The 22651-nt window shown below is 46.2% G+C and overlaps 3 protein-coding genes across 3 annotated transcripts; 2 read left to right on the top strand and 1 right to left on the bottom strand.

Moving 5' to 3' along the window:
* Positions 1-11617: 11617 nt before the first annotated feature.
* On the top strand, positions 11618-12715 carry LOC139467786 (uncharacterized). The gene has a single exon (XM_071249292.1). It carries the CDS (start codon positions 11618-11620, stop codon positions 12713-12715), a length of 1098 nt encoding a protein of 365 aa, XP_071105393.1.
* A 2014-nt stretch (positions 12716-14729) lies between these two features.
* LOC139467785 (uncharacterized) lies at positions 14730-15573 on the top strand. The gene is made up of 2 exons (XM_071249291.1): positions 14730-15214; positions 15306-15573. Exons 1-2 carry the CDS (start codon positions 14730-14732, stop codon positions 15571-15573), a joined length of 753 nt encoding a protein of 250 aa, XP_071105392.1.
* Positions 15574-17042: 1469 nt separating this feature from the next.
* On the bottom strand, positions 17043-22113 carry LOC139469611 (noggin-2-like). Its single transcript, XM_071251825.1, has 2 exons — positions 21837-22113; positions 17043-18583 (listed from the first exon to the last, which is right to left on the bottom strand). Exon 2 carries the CDS (start codon positions 18564-18566, stop codon positions 17841-17843), a length of 726 nt encoding a protein of 241 aa, XP_071107926.1. The 5' UTR covers positions 18567-18583; positions 21837-22113; the 3' UTR covers positions 17043-17840.
* Positions 22114-22651: the final 538 nt, after the last annotated feature.

Raw genomic sequence — 22651 nt, 5'->3', positions numbered from 1 at the left:
TTGGGTCAGATCCTCCTAGCTCCGTGCATACTGTGTGTTGATGCCACGGTATGCTGATGGCTGATCTCGCGTGGGTCACACGAGACTTTGATTCCCGAGATTGTAGTGTTGGCTAGCCACAAAGCACTGCATTCACAGCTTGGAATTCTAAGCTGTGATAGCCTATGGCCATATTGGCGTCGTTGATGGTCTGATTAACTACTGGTGAATGTAAGCTGGGAGATAGGGAAGCCAAGTTCCTTGCTCTAGTTTCGGGGACTGTACACCTCATAGATGGTGGGGACTTGTTTTCAGATGGTTGAGATAATGAGATGTAATACACGGACTAATAAGGGAGGTCTTCTACCCAGCGGTCCAGCAGATGAAAGCCATCTGCCCCCAACTCCGGCGGGCGATCTGGTCGGGAGGGTATCTGCCCCAGGGGAGATACACATAACGGTACAGAATGGGGTGTTAAAGGGGAACTGCACTCGGGTAATTGGCAGTATCGGCCTTGAGTGTATTTAAGTGAGTGAGTTTGTGTTAACGCCGCTTTGAACAGTATTCCAGTAACTATATCATGACGTGTCAGTTAAATGTCGGAGGAAAGCCCGAAGTAATGCAAGTCTTAGACGTTTATCATTTGGTGAAACCCTGGAGCAGAGGTATGGTGCTGCTAAACTTTAAAACAATCGGGGCGAAGTGGGATTCGAACCCACAATCATAGGTTTTTGGCGTGCCTCTTCACAGCAAGACTCGTGAAGATCCAGGGTTAAATAGGTCTTCAGAAACCCATGCTTGTCGTAAAAGGCGACTTTGCTTGTCGTAAAAGGCGACTAACGGGATCGGGTGGTCAGGCTCGCTGACTTGGTTGATGCATGTCATCGATCCCAATTGCGTGGATCGTTGCGCATGATATCAATCACTGGATTGCCTGGTCCAGACCGCCGTCATATAGCTGGAATATTGCTGAGTGCGGCGTAAAACAACAAACCAACCAATCTTCACAGCAAATTATACATGTTGGACGGAAAGGTTCCCGGTGCCTCTGTATGTCTGTATCTTGTTGTGTATAATCATGTAGAACCTTGAGTATCAACAGTACACAGCCACAATGCCTCCATCCTAACACCGCAAAAAACTTCGGGGGAAAAGAAAGTCTACACTTTAACTTGACCCCAAAATTGCAAACGTTATCAGGATCACCGATGTCACCATGGAGATGTCAGGATCACCGATGTCACCATGGAGATGTCAGGATCACCGATGTCACTATGGTGATGACAGGATCACCGATGTCACTATGGTGATGACAGGATCACCGATGTCACTATAGAGATGACAGGATCACCGATGTCACTATGGTGATGACAGGATCACCGATGTCACTATAGAGATGACAGGATCACCGATGTCACTATGATGATGACAGGATCACCGATGTCACTATGGTGATGACAGGATCACCGATGTCACTATAGAGATGACAGGATCACCGATGTCACTATGATGATGACAGGATCACCGATGTCACTATGGAGATGTCAGGATCACCGATGTCACCATGTAGATGTCAGGATCACCAATGTCACCATGTAGATGTCAGGATCACCAATGTAACTAAGGAGATGTCAGGATCACCGATGTCACCATGTAGATGTCAGGGTCACCGATGTCACCACGTAGATGACAGGATCACCGATGTCACTATGGAGATGACAGGATCACCGAAGTCACTATGGAGATGACAGGATCACCGATGTCACTATGGAGATGTCAGGATCACCGATGTCACCATGGAGATGTCAGGATCACCGATGTCACTATGGTGATGACAGGATCACCGATGTCACTATGGTGATGACAGGATCACCGATGTCACTATGGAGATGACAGGATAACCGATGTCACTATGGAGATGACAGGATCACTCAAGTCACCACTGAGATGTCAGGATCACCGATGTCACTATGGAGATGTCAGGATGACGCATATGATTAGCAAGATATACGGATCTTCGTATCGTGTGGTTGACATAGGTATTGCGATTTCAAGATAACCCATATCATGAGGGCGACATAAGGATAACCCATATCATTATTGCGATGTCAAGTTCACCATAACATTATTGATATGTCATGATAACCCGATCACCGCGGAGTCCCTCGCACAACTCCCCGACACAAGGGCCCCCATTGACACGCCCTGTTTTCTTAGTCGGAGTGTTAAAGAGTGTTTGGCAGGTGCCACGAAGCAGACCTTGTGAGAAAGTAGGTAACTAGCTTCATTTGGCTCCTGTACGCACAGGAATAAGGCCCTGGTGCCGGGACGTCACTGATAGTGGTAATTCCAGTGACGTCACAGGGAACCTATCCCCAGTACTCGGTGCCACACCTTATAGTTTCAACCCACTGAAGGCTGTTTATGAATGGTTTAAAAAACATCCTTTTCATTACATCAAACGGCTCAGTGGTTAGCATGGACGCTTATGTCCTTGACGGAACAATATTATTTGTTATTCTCGTCTATATCTATTTGGAAAGATCACATAGCTCGTCGTAGCGATAACAGTCGTAGAATGAGTCAGAAATGTTTTACGCCGCTTTCAGCGGTGTCGTTACGGGCCACGGGGGCTTGTAACGCAAAAATTAGCAACAAGATATATACGGTAACTAACTTAGTGATGGTACTATATAAAAGGATATCTCTTGCTGCTAATTATTGTTACAAGCCCCTATGGACGGGGTGGCACTCATTGAAGTGAGTGAGTGAGTTGGGTTTAACGCCGCTTTTAACAGTATTACAGTTATATCATAGCGTGTCAGCTTAATGTGGGAGGAAATCCCCAAATGATGCAGGTCTCAGACGTTTACCACTTCGGTGAAACCCACGAGCACGGGCGAAGCACGGATTCGAACCCACAACCATAGGTTTCTGGCATGCCCAAGGGACGCAACTCTGCACAGCCAATCGCGGGGCCTTAGACGACTGGGCCGCTCGTGCCCCGCACTCATTGTACACATGCAGGGAATCGCGTGGGCTTTCGGCATGAAGAGCGACCACATATTTCAGTTAGCCTATTTCATCCAATCAGTTCATGAATCCTCTTACTTCGACCAACGTAATCAAGTTCCAGTTATCCAATACCAGTCAGTCATGCCCCAGGTTTGTATAAAGTGTAAAGACCGTCTCAGTGGTCTAGTGGTAGAGCGTCCGCCCGGAGAGCGGAAGGTCAGGGGTTCGATCCCCCACTGCGTCATACCAAAAGACGTTAATAGATGGTACTGGTTGTTACCCTGTCTGGCGCTCGGCATTTAGGGGCTAAAACAAGGACTGGTCGGCTCGGAGTCAGTATACCTTGTCTGAGTGGGGTATTCATGTTAAACTGCGGCATGGTATCTCAGTGAGCTAGCACTTTAAATCGGCATCAGTCCGGACTAGTACAAGCAGCCACACAAACACACACACGTACATGCACGTCGCTATATAAGTGCAATAATCTTGGACGCGACGTAAACCCCATTTCACCTAACCTCATTTTAAAGTGTAAACCTGGTCTGAACAAGCACAGATATATGGACAATATAATCACTGTGATCGTAGCATCTTAATTCTAATATGATTGCTGACAAACCTATTAACATAATCAGGTTAAATCTAGGATTTGAACCTTCGATCACAGGTTCCTGTCACGCCAAGGGGACGCAACTCTACACAGCTACATTAAATAACTTAATTATCCCTATCAAAAGTTGAATGGTATGGACCATCTGACCCTTACTCCTGGGGGACAACTCAAGCCAAGAATGACGTGAAGAAGTCTTGGGATTGTGGTCTTACGCATACACATTCGGACCCGTGAAGATCCGGGGTAGAATAGGTCTTCAGCAACTCATGCTTGCCGTAAAAGGCGACTATGCTTGTCGTAAAAGGCGACTAACGGGATCGGGTAGTCAGGCTCGCAGACTCGGTTGATGCATGTCATCGTATCCCAATTGCCTAGATCGATGCTCATAATATCAATCACTGGATTGTCTGGTCCAGACTGTTATTTACAGACAGCAGTCATATTGCTGGAATATTGCTGAGCGCGGCATTAAACAACAAACAAACAAAACATACACATTCGTACCAGTTCCGGCTGATAATGGGAGTTGGGATTAACGTCGCTTTGTACAGTGTTTCAGTGATATCAAGGCGAGTCAGCATCATCTGTGAAACCTCTGCCCCGGCCTAAAGTATGAATATTAATGCAAATAACAAGTACATGATGACAATGGGATAGTCTCACATACAGTCCCTGGTACAAAAATGTTTGAAATCTTCCAAGGAGGCCGACAATACTTTGGCAAGTCTTAAATTTCTTCAGTTACATGAGAAATTATAATAAAGAAGTTGACATCCATAAATTCTCTCCCTCATCACCTCTAAATGCCATTCAAAGACTTGACGCCTTTATAATTAAACAGTAAAAGACAATTTAACCAAAACACCTTTAAACATATTTCTTTTTATCATGACTGAGACTTAATGTTACTCTAGGATGAGTAAGAGATTGTGAATTAAACTTGATATCAGTTGATATCAGCACCATATCAGCAATATCATGTCAGCTAAATCTCAGCCGTGTCTCAACAATATCTCACATACATGGCACATATAGATCAGCATATTCAAACTATATCTCATCGTATGCTACCATAACTAAGATGTATATTTATAAGTTATATCTCAGATACATCTCAAATATATACTAGTATATAAGCCATATCTCAGAGACTTGTTATTCATATCAAGTATATACTAGTATATAATCCATATCTCAGATATATCTCAAGTATATATATTAGCTAATGCTTCAGATGCCTCGACATGAATACGGGCCCACATGCACCATGCGGTCTTAGCGCTATGTCTCCTGTAAGCCGATATCAAAGTATAGGAATAAAGCTACATTATGTTCGCTTTGTACACATGGGTTATACATTTTTCAGCTGAGTTTTAGATCTCTGGTCTTTTGAGTGAAGGAAGGTTGCTATGGTTGTCGTCAAAGATGACTAACCTGTTGATTAGGTGACGAAAGCTGTTTCTGAGAGTAATTACTACTGGACCAGCAACTTCCTGGACAGACGTGTTTATCGCATAGGATGGTCAAGTGCTGGACCTGTCTAGCATCAGTGCTCCTGGCCTGCATCTCATCTCACAGGGGGGCACAGGTGAACAGCTTTCTGAGGCTCAGCGATTCGCTGGGCAGAGGTGCGTCCTGGACTGACATTTAGTCCCAGAAATAAAGATATATATTTATATATATATCACCCTTCAATTTATTGTACCTAATAAAGTCGTTATATTTAATTTAATATCATAGATACAAATATGACATTTTGGAGCTCGATAGTCACTTGTTGTCGTTGTACAAAGGCATTGAAAACAGTTCATTGCCATGTCACATAAGGCCACAAGGTAGCGCTGAACTCAGTATCTCGTGTGACCGCCCCGGGCAGCAATCACGGCTCTGCATCTTCTCGGCACTGACTGGATAAGTGTACGAATTCTGTCCCGACGAATTCTGCGCCATTCTGCTTGTTGTTGGCCAGTTGTGGGAATGTCTGCGGTCTGCGGTGTGTTCTGACGTTGACGTACACGTCGATCGAGTTCATCCCAGAGGTGTTCGATTGGATTGTGATCTGGAGATCTCGACGGCCAGGGCAAGTCGTTGATGTTGGCATTATGAATGCAGTCTATCGTGACAGGAGCTGTGTGCGGTGGTGAGTTGTCCTGTTGAAACAGTTTCCTCTGGCGGTCAATGATTGGAAGAAGGTGAGCTTGAAGAAATTGATTCATGTAGTGATTTGCTGTCAAATTTCCCTGAACCACAACCAAGACAGATCTTGTGGTGTAGGATATTCAAAGGCTGTAAGGTATGACATCAACGCAAGCGTCGCTGTCGATGGATCTGTTGCAAAACAGGGACGATAACTGGTCTGGGTCGGATTCCAGCCTCGCGAAGATGGTTCCTGGCAATCTGGTCCTATATCCTCCTCAAACCAGGGATGCTGTGGCATTGCGATGACGTAGGTGGAACAGTCGAATGTAGCGATCCTGTGCAGGGGTGGTAACTCTTGGTCGGCCGGTTCTCGGATGGTCTGCAGTGGAATTCAACTGTGTGTATCGGTCACAAAGGCGGCAAATGACGCTGGTGTGGACGTTGAAGTGGCGTGCAACAGAAGACTGCTATTCCCCTCTTTGGATACGTCCTATGGCTATGTTCCGATCGGCAGCGCTGAGTCTCGGCATTTTCGAACTTGAAAAATGTTGACATTTGAATGACAAATTATTGGCTTATGCTTGCCTTTTTATAGCCACTACCACGAATTACGAATGCCATAATTTGCACGTGCATTTCGCTTTACTATTTTCTACCATGACATTTCTGAACAAGTGTGAAAACAATGCCGTTTAAGACATTCGAAATCAACAATGGCTGCGTTTTGACGCACCGTTTGTCGAATAGCAGGCCACCGACATTTTTTAATAACATATATCCAATTTACATACCGGGTATTTTGGTGTTGTCAGGTTTCTACAAAATAGAAAAAAATAAAATCCAAATGGAGCACAGAACAATCCTTAACTTCAGCCTAGGCAACCTAGACTTGCCAAATAATTCTAGACTTGACATGGACTCCTTTTTTAATTTATTCACTCGGGTCTGGAGGACATATTTAGGTGAGTCCCTCATGCAAGAACAATCTTTAATGTTAGCTGAGACAACCTAAACTTGCCAAATCAGTCTAGACTTGACTAGGACTCTTTTTTTAAATTTATTCTACAGGGTCTGAGAGGTGCCTCCCTTAGGCATGTCAGAAACATGCGAATCCCGGTTCGTCCTGGTTCGCACGTTAATCAGCACCAAACTCGTGGGTTTAACATCATGTCTCATTCCGACTTCCTCCTACATCAAGTTGTCGCTCTGTTCTCACTCTACACACTGGGGTGGTGGGGTAGCCTAGTGGTTAAAGCGTTCGCTCGTCACGCCGAAAACCCGGGCTCGATTCCCCTCATGGAAACAATGTGTGAAACCCATTTCTGGTGCCCCCGCCGTGATATTGCTGGAATACAACTAAAAGCGGCGTAAAACCATACTCACTCACTCACTCACTCACTTTACACAATACTGTAAGTTTTGGTGTGGAAGTCGTGGTGGAACTCACGAGCACAGGTAACAGGTGATAACAACCTAGCAACATAGTCAGGATGAACAAGGTTCGAGCCCTAGATCTTAGGTTCCTGGAAGGCCTAGGGGGAAGCACCCGCACAGGAGATGGCGGTGCCCCAGATGACAGCACCCGTGAAGATTCCGGGGTAGAATAGGTCTTCAGCAATCCATGCTTGTCGTAAAAGGCGACTATACTTGTCGTAAAAGGCGACTAACGGGATCGGGTGGTCAGGCTCCCTGACTTGGTTGATGCATGTCATCGATCCCAATTGCGTGGATCGATGCTCATGATATTAATCGATTATTTACAGACCGCCGTCATATAGCTGGAATATTGCTGAGTGCGGCGTTTAAACAACAAACCAACCAAACCAACCAACCCAGATGACCGGCAGGCCGCTCTCCCACAGAAATCTCAGCTCTCGAAGATAACACTATATTTTACTGCCGCTTTAGTTCCCTCAACATTTCAGTGTGGTGCTTTGTTTGTTTGTTTGTTTGCTTGTTTGTTTGTCCATGATCTTCACGGGTCGGCTGTTATCTGGAATAGTACTGATGCAATGCCTGGTCCAGCTGAGGGGTGGGGTGGTGTCGAGGGGTGGGTGAATCTGGGGGTGAATCTGGGTTCGATTCCACACACGGATACATTGTGTGAAGCCCATTTCTGATGTCCCCCATTGTGATATTGCTGAAATATTGCTAAAAGCGGCTTAAAACCATACTCACTCACTCACATGGCCGCTTCACAATATCAGTCAGCAATATTCAGGCATCAACCCATACCATGCATGTTATGCGCACATTTGGATAACAAAGACCTATAGTACACATTCAATAGACCCGTGAAGATCCGGGGTAGAATAGGTCTTCAGCAACCAATGCTTGCCGTAAGAGGCGACTAACGGGATCGGGTGGTCAGGCAACTTGGTTGATGCATGTCATCGTATCCCAATTAAGTGGATCGATGGTCATATCAATCACTGGATTGTCTGGTCCAGACTCGATTATTTACAAACAGCCGTCATATAGCTGGAATATTGTTGAGTGCGGCGTTAAACAACAAACAAACAAACAGACAAACTTGCACTGATTCCCAACAATTGACAGAACTTAGGAAACTGGTATATTGTTTAAAAAAACACATTCAACGACGACCTATTATACACATTCAACACCAACCTTTTATACACTTTCAACAACGGCCTTTAATATACATTCAACACCGGCCTATTGTACATATTCAACACTGACCTATAGTACACATTCAACACCGACCTATTGTACATATTTAACACTGACCTATAGTACATATTCAACACCGACCTATTGTACATATTTAACACTGACCTATAGTACACATTCAACACCGACCTATTGTACATATTTAACACCGACCTATAGTACACATTCAACACCGACCTATTATACACATTCAACACCGACCTATTATACATATTCAACACCGACCTATTGTACATATTTAACACTGACCTATAGTACACATTCAACACCGACCTATTGTACATATTTAACACCGACCTATAGTACACATTCAACACCGACCTATTATACACATTCAACACCGACCTATTATACATATTCAACACCGACCTATAGTACATATTTAACACCGACCTATAGTACACATTCAACACCGACCTATTGTACATATTTAACACTGACCTATAGTACACATTCAACACCGACCTATTGTACATATTTAACACCGACCTAAAGTACACATTCAACACCGACCTATTATACACATTCAACACCAACCTTTTATACACTTTCAACAACGGCCTTTAATATACATTCAACACCAACCTATTGTACATATTCAACACTGACCTATAGTACACATTCAACACCGACCTATTGTACATATTTAACACTGACCTATAGTACATATTCAACACCGACCTATTGTACATATTTAACACCGACCTATAGTACACATTCAACACCGACCTATTATACACATTCAACACCGACCTATTATACATATTCAACACCGACCTATAGTACATATTTAACACCGACCTATAGTACACATTCAACACCGACCTATTGTACATATTTAACACCGACCTATAGTACACATTCAACACCGACCTATAGTACACATTTAACACTGACCTATAGTACACATTCAACACCGACCTACAGTACACATTCAACACCGACCTATTGTACATATTTAACACCGACCTAAAGTACACATTCAACACCGACCTATTATACACATTCAACACCAACCTTTTATACACTTTCAACAACGGCCTTTAATATACATTCAACACCGACCTATTGTACATATTCAACACTGACCTATAGTACACATTCAACACCGACCTATTGTACATATTTAACACTGACCTATAGTACATATTCAACACCGACCTATTGTACATATTTAACACCGACCTATAGTACACATTCAACACCGACCTATTATACACATTCAACACCGACCTATTATACATATTCAACACCGACCTATAGTACATATTTAACACCGACCTATAGTACACATTCAACACCGACCTATTGTACATATTTAACACCGACCTATAGTACACATTCAACACCGACCTATAGTACACATTTAACACTGACCTATAGTACACATTCAACACCGACCTACAGTACACATTCAACACCGACCTATAGTACACATTTAACACCGACCTATTATACACATTCAACACCGACCTACAGTACACATTGAACACTGACCTATAGTACACATTCAACACCGACCTATAGTACACATTTAACACTGACCTATAGTACACATTCAACACCGACCTATAGTACACATTTAACACTGACCTATAGTACACATTCAACACCGACCTATAGTACACATTTAACACTGACCTATAGTACACATTCAACACCGACCTATAGTACACATTTAACACTGACCTATAGTACACATTCAACACCGACCTACAGTACACATTCAACACCGACCTATAGTACACATTTAACACTGACCTTTAGTACATATTTAACACCGACCTATTATACACATTCAACACTGACCTATTTTACATATTCAACACCGACCTATTATACACATTCAACACTAACAGTTGATATAAACACTGTTCCACCCGACCCCCGGGATTACCTCCTACCTCCGTCCCCACCTCTCAACGTGGTTAAAGCGTTCGCTCGTCACGCCGAGGGCCCGGTTCAGTGCCCCACATGGAACATGGGTACAATGTGTGAAGCCCATTTCTGGTGCACCCCGCACTTCAATCCCCCATCCGCTGTGGTATTGCTGGAATATTGCTAAAAGCGGCGTAAAACCATACTCACTCACTCACTCACTCACTCACTTAACTCACTCACTCACCCACTCACCCACACACCCACTCACTCACTCACTCACTCACTCTACTTAACCCCACCCCTTCGGCCACTCGTTTCCACCCGCAGATCAAAATGCACACTTTAACCCACCCACCCCGTTCTGCACCCATTTAATGTGTTGTAGATATATATATATACATGGACGAATGTTGGGTGCTATTTGTAGATTGAAACTTAACTATTATGAACTGATATCAACATCTACGTTTTCCCATTGAGTTGTATTCCCACTGGCGTGTTCAGAATACACATGTAGCGATAGGAAAACAATGGACGCCTCCCATCCGTTCCCGCCATCTTGCTGCTCCTCACCCCGTGTACCCCGGCACCCCGATACAGACAGCCGCTGCGAGATATGCCGTCACTGTCGCCGGTGATGAATGGATGGGGAGATGTAGATCCGATATCGTGCCTGTCGCCGGAGTTCACCTCGCGGCGTCTAAAAAAACAACCTCTACAATATTTCTTCTTCATTATGTAGATATATTACACCACACCTGAGCCATGTATCAGTCTCTATCCTCTATCATTCATTCATTCATTCAGTTAAATCACGGCTTTTCAACTTGTGAGAGGAAAGCCCAAAGTGATGTAGTTCTCAGACGTAACCAAAGAAGACGGATATTGTGCTGAAAACCCTAGAAACATGAGGTCGAACCGGGATTCGAACTCACGGTAGTAAGGGACACATCTCTACACATCGAAGAGGGGTGCATGAGACGACTGTCCCCTGCCATGAGATTCTTACAGGCGCTGAAAGGTGGATTTGCGGTCAGATACAGTGGCAATAATATGCTGTAGTGTGAGATCACTATGTAGTGTACACTAAGAGGTATAGTCGGTCCAGGCTCTGTCACACATTGTAGGTCATGGGGACTACAGCCAAACACCCCAGCCGCGTACTGACTCACTCACCACCCAGTCGCTCACCCATACACTCATCCTACTCATCATGGACCAACTCTCTCATGCTCCCTGCCTTTACTCAACCACCGCCCCATTACTCACTCACGAGCACACCTGCCTACCCGGGCAATGGTTTCCTCCACCCACTACCCCCACCATCCTCACCCATCTACCCCCCACCCATCACCCCACCCATCATCCCCACCATCCTCACCCATCTACCCTCCACCCATCATCCCCACCATCCTCACCCATCTACCCCCCCATCACCCCCACCATCCTCACCCATCTACCCCCCACCCATCACCCCCACCATCCTCACCTATCTATCCCCCCCTATCACCCCCACCATCCTCACCTATCTATCCCCCCTATCACCCCCACCATCCTCACCCATCTACCCTCAACCCCACCATCCTCACCCATCTACCCCCCCATCACCCCCACCATCCTCACCCATCTATCCCCCCCTATCACCCCCACCATCCTCACCCATCTATCCCCCCCTATCACCCCCACCATCCTCACCCATCTACCCTCAACCCCACCATCCTCACCCATCTATCCCCCCCTATCACCCCCACCATCCTCACCCATCTACCCTCAACCCCACCATCCTCACCCATCTACCCCCCCCCCCCCATCAACCCCACCATCCTCACCCATCTACCCCCCCCCCCCATCACCCCCACCATCTTCACCCATCTACCCCACCCACCCATCATCCCCACCATCCTCACCCATCTACCCTCCACCCATCAACCCCACCATCCTCACCCATCAACCCCACCATCCTCACCAATCTACCCCCCACCCATCACCCCCACCATCCTCACCCATCTACCCCCAACCCATCACCCCCACCATCCTCACCCATCTACCCCCACCCACTACCCCCACCATCCTCACCCATCTACCCCCACCCACTACCCCCACCATCCTCACACATCTACCCCCACCCACTACCCCCACCATCCTCACCCATCTACCCCCCACCCAGTACCCCCACCATCCTCACCCATCTACCCCCAACCCATCACCCCCACCATCCTCACCCATCTACCCCCACCCACTACCCCCACCATCCTCACACATCTACCCCCACCCATCAGCCGCACAAGCCACTACCCCCACCATCCTCGCCTATCTACCCCCCACCCACTACCCCCACCATCCTCACCTATCAAACACACATCCTATATCATATTACTTCATACACCTGCATAGATGTAACACATTAGATGTAAAGGTATATGAACGGGTAGATCGGCACTATTCGCCAATTAGTCCCGGAATGACACGAGTGGTGACGAATGGTGCCACTGTCCCCACGCTATGCACTTTGTTTCGACCCAAGCAGCACACACATCATCACCATATATACTCACCAACATCTGGACAAATGTACCAAGTGTCAGGATTAAGTTTAGTAGTGGAAGTAGTTTAGAAAATGGACCTGGTAATAACGCTGTAGATAACGGGAAAAAGCTGAACACTTCACAAAATACCCGCAGATTACGCTAATCCAACGCAAAGATGGGTGGCATGTACCACCCGGTACCTCCATCCCCCGACCACATGCATGGGCAGCCACGCAGTCAAGGAGCCCCCGTTGTGACATGCTTTGTCTATTTCTCACCCTCGGGCCTACAGATACAACCCCGGGAGGGTGAGAGGTGGAGATTCCTCGGTTGATGCATGTCATCGTATCCTAATTGTGTGGATCGATGGTCATGACGTCAATCACTGGATTGCCTGGTCCAGGTTCGATTATTTACCGACCGCCGTCATGTAGCTGGAATATTGCTGAGTGCGGTGTTAAACTACAAACAAACAAACAAAATGAATTTGTCTGCGAACTTAATGTGTATGATGTTACCGATCACGCAAAGACATGGCCACATGGCACTGACTACTGGGGATGGGTCGTGGAGCATAATCCTCCTGTAATGTAATGTACTGTATGACACTCACTACCGTATGGGGACTTTGTGGAACCTCTGGCTGTATGTAAACTGGTTTCCACTCTTAGTTGGCTCACCAAACTTCGGGGGCCGGTGGGATAGTCTAGTGGTGTCAGCATGCTGTTCGGTGTTACAATGGAGCCGGTGTTAGCATGGTGTTCGGTGTTACAATGGAGCCGGTGTTAGCATGGTGTTTGGTGTTAAAATGGAGCCGGGTGCCATGGTGTTCGATGCTACAATTGAGCCGGTGTCATGGTGTTCAATGTTAAAATGGAGCCGAGTGTTAAAATGGAACATGGTGTTCGATGTTCAATGGAGCCGAGTGTCGGCATGGTGTTCGGTGTTACAATGGAGTCGGGTGTCAGCGTGGTGTTCAGTGTTACAGTGGAGTCGGTGTCAGCGTGGTGTTCGGTGTTACAATGGAGTCGGGTGTCAGCGTGGTGTTCGGTGTTACAGTGGAACCGGTGGCAGCGTGGTGTTCAGTGTTACAGTGGAGTCGGGTGTCAGCGTGGTGTTCGGTGTTACAATGGAGTCGGGTGTCGGCATGGTGTTCGGTGTTACAATGGAGCCGGTGGCAGCGTGGTGTTCGGTGTTACAGTGGAGTCGGGTGTCAGCGTGGTGTTCGGTGTTACAATGGAGTCGGGTGTCAGCGTGGTGTTCAGTGTTACAGTGGAGTCGGGTGTCAGCGTGGTGTTCGGTGTTACAATGGAGTCGGGTGTCAGCGTGGTGTTCAGTGTTACAGTGGAGTCGGGTGGCAGCGTGGTGTTCGATGTTACAATAGAGTCGGGTGGCAGCGTGGTGTTCGGTGTTACAATGGAGTCGGGTGTCAGCGTGGTGTTCAGTGTTACAGTGGAGTCGGGTGTCAGCGTGGTGTTCGGCGTTACAATGGAGTCGGGTGGCAGCGTGGTGTTCAGTGTTACAATGGAGTCGGGTGTCAGCGTGGTGTTCAGTGTTACAGTGGAGCCGGTGTCAGCGTGGTGTTCAGTGTTATAGTGGAGCCGGTGTCAGCGTGGTGTTCAGTGTTACAATGGAGTCGGGTGTCAGCGTGGTGTTCAGTGTTACAGTGGAGCCGGTGTCAGCGTGGTGTTCGGTGTTACAATGGAGTCGGGTGTCAGCGTGGTGTTCAGTGTTACAGTGGAGTCGGGTGGCAGCGTGGTGTTCGGTGTTACAATGGAGCCGGTGTCAGCGTGGTGTTCAGTGTTACAGTGGAGTCGGGTGTCAGCGTGGTGTTCGATGTTACAGTGGAGTCGGGTGGCAGCATGCTGTTCAGTGTTACAATGGAGTCGGGTGTCAGCGTGGTGTTCAGTGTTATAGTGGAGTCGGGTGGCAGCGTGGTGTTCGATGTTACAATAGAGTCGGGTGTCAGCGTGGTGTTCGGTGTTACAATGGAGTCGGGTGTCAGCGTGGTGTTCAGTGTTACAGTGGAGTCGGGTGTCAGCGTGGTGTTCGGTGTTACAATGGAGTCGGGTGTCAGCGTGGTGTTCAGTGTTACAGTGGAGTCGGGTGTCAGCGTGGTGTTCAGTGTTACAATGGAGTCGGGTGTCAGCGTGGTGTTCAGTGTTACAGTGGAGTCGGGTGTCAGCGTGGTGTTCGGTGTTACAATGGAGTCGGGTGTCAGCGTGGTGTTCAGTGTTACAGTGGAGTCGGGTGTCAGCATGCTGTTCAGTGTTACAATGGAGTCGGGTGTCAGCGTGGTGTTCAGTGTTACAGTGGAGTCGGGTGGCAGCGTGGTGTTCGGTGTTACAGTGGAGCCGGTGGCAGCGTGGTGTTCGGTGTTACAATGGAGTCGGGTGGCAGCGTGGTGTTCAGTGTTACAGTGGAGCCGGGTGTCAGCGTGGTGTTCAGTGTTACAGTGGAGCCGGTGGCAGCGTGGTGTTCGGTGTTACAATGGAGTCGGGTGGGAGCGTGGTGTTCGGTGTTACAGTGGAGTCGGGTGGCAGCGTGGTGTTCGGTGTTACAATGGAGTCGGGTGGCAGCGTGGTGTTCGGTGTTACAATGGAGTCGGGTGTCAGCGTGGTGTTCGGCGTTACAATGGAGTCGGGTGTCAGCGTGGTGTTCGGCGTTACAATGGACTCGGTGTCAGCATCACTACACTACGTCACCATGTGTGTGGCTCGGTAGTCCTAGTCCGGCACTTCCAAGTATATAATATGTATTTTATGCCATATTGTTAGTAACAACGCGGACACATATGTCTTCACGGCCATAGGGAGACGGGATTAAACTCATATGCATGTGTATGTGTCTGTTTGTGGTTGTCCTTGTGTTGCCCCCTTAATACCGAGCGCCAGGAGGGGTAACAACAAGTACCATCTTATACGTCTCTTGGTATGATGTGATCAGGGGATCGAACCCCGAACCTTCCGTTCTCTGACAGGCGCTCTATCCACTAGACCACGAAGGCGGTTACATCTCCAGAAAGAGCGTCGACAGATCGGATGCAAGTCAAGGGTATAGGTGTACATATTTTACGGGCGCTTCATACACTAGTTTCCGTGCGTCTGTGCATTTCCTATCATTGTGTATGAACAGTGTGTTATTGCCAATGATTGATTTAAATTCAGTGCCGATTAAATGCCAAAAATATCATTTAGACACAGAAAATGCCTGAAATGTTCATTGATATATACGACAGACTGACTGATTCTACTGGTAGCAGTAGGTCCACAAATTGACTGAAGACATTGGCTGTAACATTTGTTTTGTCATATAAATGTTAAATTTTAAGATACCCTATCTTTACGTTTCATTATTATAATGCTAATTGTACTTTAAATGCACTTATTACTTTGTGTTATTGTATCACCACTTTGAATATAATATAAGTACATATATACATGTATGCTTATAACAAACTATGATTATAACGAACTCAAAGGGACCACTCATTATAGTTCGTTATAACCGTATTTCGTTATAAGCATATATATACCGCATATATACAGCAAATGGTCGGGTCGAAAAAAAGGTTCGTTATATTCGTCAGTTCGTTATAAGCGTGTTCGTTATAAACATAGTTTACTGTACTTAGGTCTGTGGCCTTTAGACTTAACCAAACATAACTATAACGTGAACTCGTGTTCTGTCTAATGCTGTAACTTGTGAAGGCTTGTTCACCTTGATCTGTCATGTATCGGCGAGCTGCCGAAGAGGACAATGAAACGGTGTATGTTGTATACCAGTGATACATAACCCAAAAGGAGGGGTGTCCGAGAAGCATGTCTTCATAGTAGGTAACAATCTTGTGTGTTGTTTATCCTGTAAATAAAGCCTGTAAATCGAGACTGGACCAGACAAACCAGTGGTTGATATCATGAGCAACGTGGCGCGCCGATGGGGAACGCTGACACGCAATCAAGCGAGTCACCGAGTATGACCATGGATCCATTAAGTCGCCCTTCAAAAGGCATAGTTTACTCGACATTAGCGTAGAATCCGTCCCGACAAGCAGTCTATACCATATAATTTCAAAAGCGTATCTCAGTGCATGTTTAATCAATAATTTAATCACATTGATATTATACACATGTCAAATTTACAAATAACATATGTACAGATTGATATCCATTAAAGATTAACGAAGTGTTCGTTCATAACAATGAATCTATAAATATAAATAACAAAATGTGACCTGGACATCATTTCCATTTGCAGCTGACCTCGTACTATCTTTCTGAGCAAAACAAATCCTAAATCGTCAGATTGTACGAGCGCTTCAACAACTTGAGATATCCCTCCATACATCTGTCACTCAACATGTCAACTCGCAAGTGCGCACAACACGGACCAATCACAAGGTTGTTTACATGAGCAGTCGGCTTACTGCGTCAAGCTTTACAGTAAACCCCGCCCCGATCGTCACGGCCCGTCGGTCAGAGCATGGGCGCTCAAGTCCCCCTATCATGTATCAAGCCCGTACACACATACAATGGGCTAGTCGGCCGATTACAGTCAATTTAGTAGGCTAGACACTCTGTCGTCAACACTGGTGGGAAGCCACTTTGATTCTTCATTCACAGTAATTGTCTACCTTTGTGAGAAATGTCATTAGCATTTGTCCCGCCACGGCAGTGATCTCGATCACCGGAGTGACTAGCCCTTATTCTGTGGGCACAGAAATCCACTCTCACTATCTCCGCAGTTGTACACGGTTGTCCAGGACTCGGGCGAGGCGCTACACAGGGGTGGGGAGGGTGGGGCCTAACAAACCCGTCAACTCTTACACATAGCACTAGCAAGAAGTGTCAGCTCAATCTCGCCCCGGTCTGGTTCGGATCCGTGCGAGCTGTCAACTACCTCAACGATTTACACCGGCGTCACGGTGACGCAGGCACTGCGTCACGAAGTAGCACTCTGGGTTTACTGCACAAACACTCCTGACTAGCTCCTCATTCTCCCTCCGTCTGACAGGAACACGCACAAGCTGTAATTACAGGATAGCGGATCTTAATCCACCGGCATGCATCGCGCCTTTGCCACTTCCGGCAGTGCCACCTGAGAATTGTTTTGGTGGTGGATTTGCTGGGTTTACACACCATCCCCGGGGGGAGGGAGCACGACCTCTGGGTGGAGCACAGACCGTCCCTGATCCAGCGGGGCCAGAACCTCCCCCCAAGGTCCCTCCACACGTACTTCACGGGGCAATAAGAGTAACTCCATAAAAACTTCTGGAACTTCCTTCTATCCTTCTTACTCACTTTCAACTTTAACGTTGGCCCATCTTGCAACTGCATCGTCTGAATTAACCTTAGGAATCCTGGTTTCTTTCCAACGGGGCGTCCTTTATGAAACTTATACTCTAGAGTCCCGTTCTTCCTTCGTGGTGATTTAACGGACATAAACTCTCTATCGTAGTCACTGCCTAGAAGCGCCATCAGTTTCTTCCTGTTAACCTCCTCGGGGCGGGGATCGTAGTATTTGTCTCGCGTCTCCACAATGCCTTCAATAGGCAGGCGGTCGGAGGGGAGAGGTCGGGTGCCGTCCCGGGGGTACAGGGAATTGTCAGTCTGGGGGTCCTCCGCCTTCAGAAGCTTAAAGTAGACCTGCGTTCCTCGCGTGTGGGGAAGCAGCCAGAAAAGCATCAGTACCAGCAAGCTTGGAGGGGGAGACATCATCCTTCGCGTCTTGCTATCTGAAACAGTGAGTGAGTGAATGAGTATGGTTTTACGCCGCTTATAGCAATATTCCATTAATATCACAGCGGAGGACACCAGAAATGGGCTTCACCCATTGTACACATGTGGGTATCGAACCCGGGTGTTCGGCGCGACGAGCGAACGCTTTAACTACTAGACTACCCAACCGCCCTCTATCTGAAACAAGAGTCGTACACGGTTACTATCATAACTACAGGTGGTACGTATTATGAACACGATGAACCGTGGTTGGTTATATAACATAAAAAGGATAACTTAAAGAATGATTCGCTCAACAGTTCATATTTCACGTGTATATTTGTGGTCCATGTAAAAATATAGAATGTTTGAGTCGCGCGTTTAACACTACCCTTTGAAACCATTACAGTAAACTACGGTTATAACGACTTCAATGGGACCACTACTTTTAATTCGTTACAACCGTAGTTCGTTATAAACATATGTACAACATCTATCCACAAAATGGACGGGACCAAGAAACAGTTCGTTATATCCGGAAGTTCGTTATAAGCGTGTTCGTTATAAACGAAGTTTACTGCAGCACTAGCGCATACCTAATGCGGAGAAACTGTTGTGACCCTGGATTCGAACCCAAACCCCGCGGATCCTTGTTATGAGACTTAATACCCCGTTCATATACACCTCTTTACATGTGTGTATATTTCCATACGTGTGTAAATATACATACGCGAGAATACCTGTCATGTGAACGCGTTTACTCAGGTGTGTATTTTTACACCAGGAGCAAATTTGCATCATGTCTGTAGCAGATGCAAATTTGCACTGTATGTACACGTTGTAATGTGAACGTTAAAAGGATTGTATTACTTATATAACTGTTTGCAAATACCAAACAAAATTGTCAACAGTTCTGTATTCTGAAGTTGACGCTATTCAGTATACATCAAAACGACATTCGGAGCAGGGCGGGCGGTGTTTTCTTTTGGTTTCAAGGAGTCAAACAAGTGTGTATAGATGAAATCAACCACATGTAGTTTCATGCGAAGATTTCTGTAAGGTAAATCTCTTCTCATTCGACTTTCATTGGAAAACAACCTTTTCATGTTGTAAGTCGACGGACTGATGAATATGTGTTCTTTACACTATTAAAATACCTTATTAACACACCTAATTTTCTTGTGAACGCATAATACACTATACATATAAATTATACCATATACAGCCGTATGTACAGTTGCACGTGGTAAAAATTACTTACGTGAGTATATGTTGTGCATGTGCCTTAGAGGTCGGACCCCGCGGTTTAAACCAGTACTACAGGGCGTCATATGCCGCCGCCTGTGCACCCTTCTGTCGTGCTGTGGGCGACAAGGGTCCCCGTGTAGTTTAATGCAAAATGGGGGCTGGTAATCTATAATAAGGGGTTGGAGGCAATCGGGGACAGTCACTAGTGACAGGGTCGTGACAAGTACCAATGCACTACATGTCTGACCCTTGACATCATTCAGTACTCTTATGCTTAACAAATGTACTACCAAAATGAAGAAAGACATTTAAAATCGGCTCATTGGAACTTTCTGCGAGAAAATCTTTGATACAACGTAATTCCCCAGACTATCACTAAAACACGAACTTCCAAACTCTGTACAACCCGTGTCCATACATCAAAGAGCATTCTCAAACCGGTTTCCATAATATGCAGACATTTATCATATCGATTACCGACATTGCAAGTATAACCACCGGAATCTGAACAACATGCCGCAGAAACATACTCGGGATATGTTGGAAATACAATACAACATGAGGGCGTGCAACACAATCAACGTCACATACTAAATACTAGTGTATAAATATCACTCAGTCTGCGTCTGTTGTGTAATAGTTTCGGTTGTTGGGGATAGAGTCGCGTTACTTCCTGAAGCGCATTACGACTCCGAGCCACAGCCCTCCACTACACTTATATTGGGCACGGTAAGAGAAAACAATGCCTGCGTGTATCTATAAACAGCGCCGTGGGCCAGTCGGCGCCGGGTGATGCGTAGACTAGATTCACGGACAAATTACACGTGGCTCCTAAATACTACAGAGAAAATAACTACAGTCTTGTTTTTTACGGGATGAATAGAGATAAGCCACAGCGATGAAAGCTTGAATAAGTTGTGAGCATCTGAGAAGTCACGTCTCCTTTTATAACATACTTTTAACATATACATTTTTATTAAATATTACGTGGAACCCAACAACACGGCTTTGGCGGTTAAATTCTCTACGTATCGTTGTAAAATACAGTTCTACAATATTATAGATTTATATTAATTTAAACGTCTTCGACAATAATCATGTATTACTAAATGCGGAAATGGAGCATCGGCGTTGATTTAGTAGATCTTATTTAAACAGTTTCTGAGAGGCGCTGCATACTACGACATAGGTAGGGTACAGCTATCGGAGAACATCAATGGTAATCATTTCAGAAGTAAAAGAATTGACATGTGAAAAGTTCTCAAGCATAAACCGAGGGTGTCTCACCTGTGTCCGGACGGGGAAGACTGACCAGGGTGAGCGAGGGGCTGGGGTTAAGTGACGTCATTTCACAGAGGTGTCAACAATTAACAGTTCTAATTAACGCCCTAATTAGCGAGACACCCAATCCCTGCTGTGAGGATGGTGACAAGCGAGGCTTGTATAGCGAGCGGTGTCGGCGTCAGGGGGTGTTGTGACGCCGGAGAGGGGGAGAGTAAGCCCTTGAGTGTTGCACACCTGGGGAGAGTGGTACACACATGGAGAGAAAACAACACTCTCTTCACACAATGCACGCGATAATTAACACCTGGTAAACAAAATGCTACAATCCCAGGCAATGACGTAAAGAAAACAAGTAGCTCTAGTGACAAACACAAATTGGAAATGATTGACCCCCTCATGCCAGCTATTGTCCCATACAGATTGAGGGAGGTCCTTCATGTCGTTAACGTTTTAATACAAAGTAGGGACAAAAAGTGTTATTTTTTCTATTAAACATCACACGGACAGTTGGAAAATATTTGGCGGAATCGAGAAATGCCATCTAGCAGAAATGGATGGGATGGATATACCCTCTTCATCAGCCGAACATTGATCCATGTTATCCGGAAGATATATGATATACCAGATGAAGATGGAATCACAGTCCTCATTACACAACTAGGGAAATTGAAAAAAATATTTTAGTTAATAAACTATTTACAAATTTTAACCTAATTGAAAACTAGAATGCATACGAACCGTGTGTGATTGAGGGCTAGCCGCACGCGATTGTCCAGCGCATAAGTCCGGGTGTTATGTCCAGTGTGACGGACGGTGCAGAGAGATGCCGTCTACATTGGCATCCCCGACTCCCTCACATCTTCAGCAGCGTCCGATGGGATGCACGTCACACCTAGCGGCCAGGTATGAGCAGCGTACAGGGAGAGAAGACAGCGTACAGGTACACGGTACAGAGATAACAGCGTTCAGTACAGATTTCCTCTCGCCGCTCTCATCACCACAGCTAGTGCGTTGTCTCTGCCGTAGCGACTCTACCTATCTCATTGCTTGGCCCGCAGGAGTAGGGACGGTACGCTGAGAGTAGACGATCTTTTTGTGAAGCGTCGACGCAGAGTCTGGGACGGGCGGACCACAGTCGGAGGGGGGCGGGGCAGGAGACTACCCCCTCGGACAGCGGGCAGTGGGCTGTCATACATTGCCTTGGGCTATATGGCGCGGCTTTTCACACTTTTAATGATTCTTGCGGTCAAATTATATTGGAGGTTAATCTTGTGTGATTAGATTTGCGACAAATACAGTTTACTTTACGGTGTAATGAGCCCCCCACCAGATCGTCGCCAGTCTGCGGTCAGCTCGATTCCCTGACGCTTCATCGGTCACTGGGCTGACTGTCTGCACGTGACGGGCGGGCTGCTGGGCCGTCTTCACAAATCGTACTCCTCTCTCTCCGACAGCCAGCACACAGATCGGTTGAGTACTTTCTGATGCACACGCTGCCTGTATCATAAATATGTCGCATTTTCTTTCATTTTAAACACACAATCATGTCACTC

This window comes from Haliotis cracherodii, unplaced genomic scaffold (assembly GCF_022045235.1).
Source record: "Haliotis cracherodii isolate W230 unplaced genomic scaffold, xgHalCrac1.p SCAF_2, whole genome shotgun sequence".
Taxonomy (NCBI): domain Eukaryota; kingdom Metazoa; phylum Mollusca; class Gastropoda; order Lepetellida; family Haliotidae; genus Haliotis; species Haliotis cracherodii.
This window is presented reverse-complemented; position numbering and strand designations above follow the sequence as displayed.

What these genes read in the sequence shown, in the direction of transcription:
- LOC139467785 (XM_071249291.1), top strand. Translation starts at nt 14,730, where the DNA reads ATGGAGTCGGGTGTCAGCGTGGTGTTCAGTGTTATAGTGGAGTCGGGT. An exon ending in ACAGTGGAGCCGGTGGCAGC is followed by an intron (nt 15,215 to 15,305) that starts GTGGTGTTCGGT and finishes TCAGTGTTACAG; the next exon opens with TGGAGCCGGTGGCAGCGTGG.
- LOC139467786 (XM_071249292.1), top strand. Translation starts at nt 11,618, where the DNA reads ATGGTTTCCTCCACCCACTACCCCCACCATCCTCACCCATCTACCCCC.
- LOC139469611 (XM_071251825.1), bottom strand. Translation starts at nt 18,566, where the DNA reads ATGATGTCTCCCCCTCCAAGCTTGCTGGTACTGATGCTTTTCTGGCTG.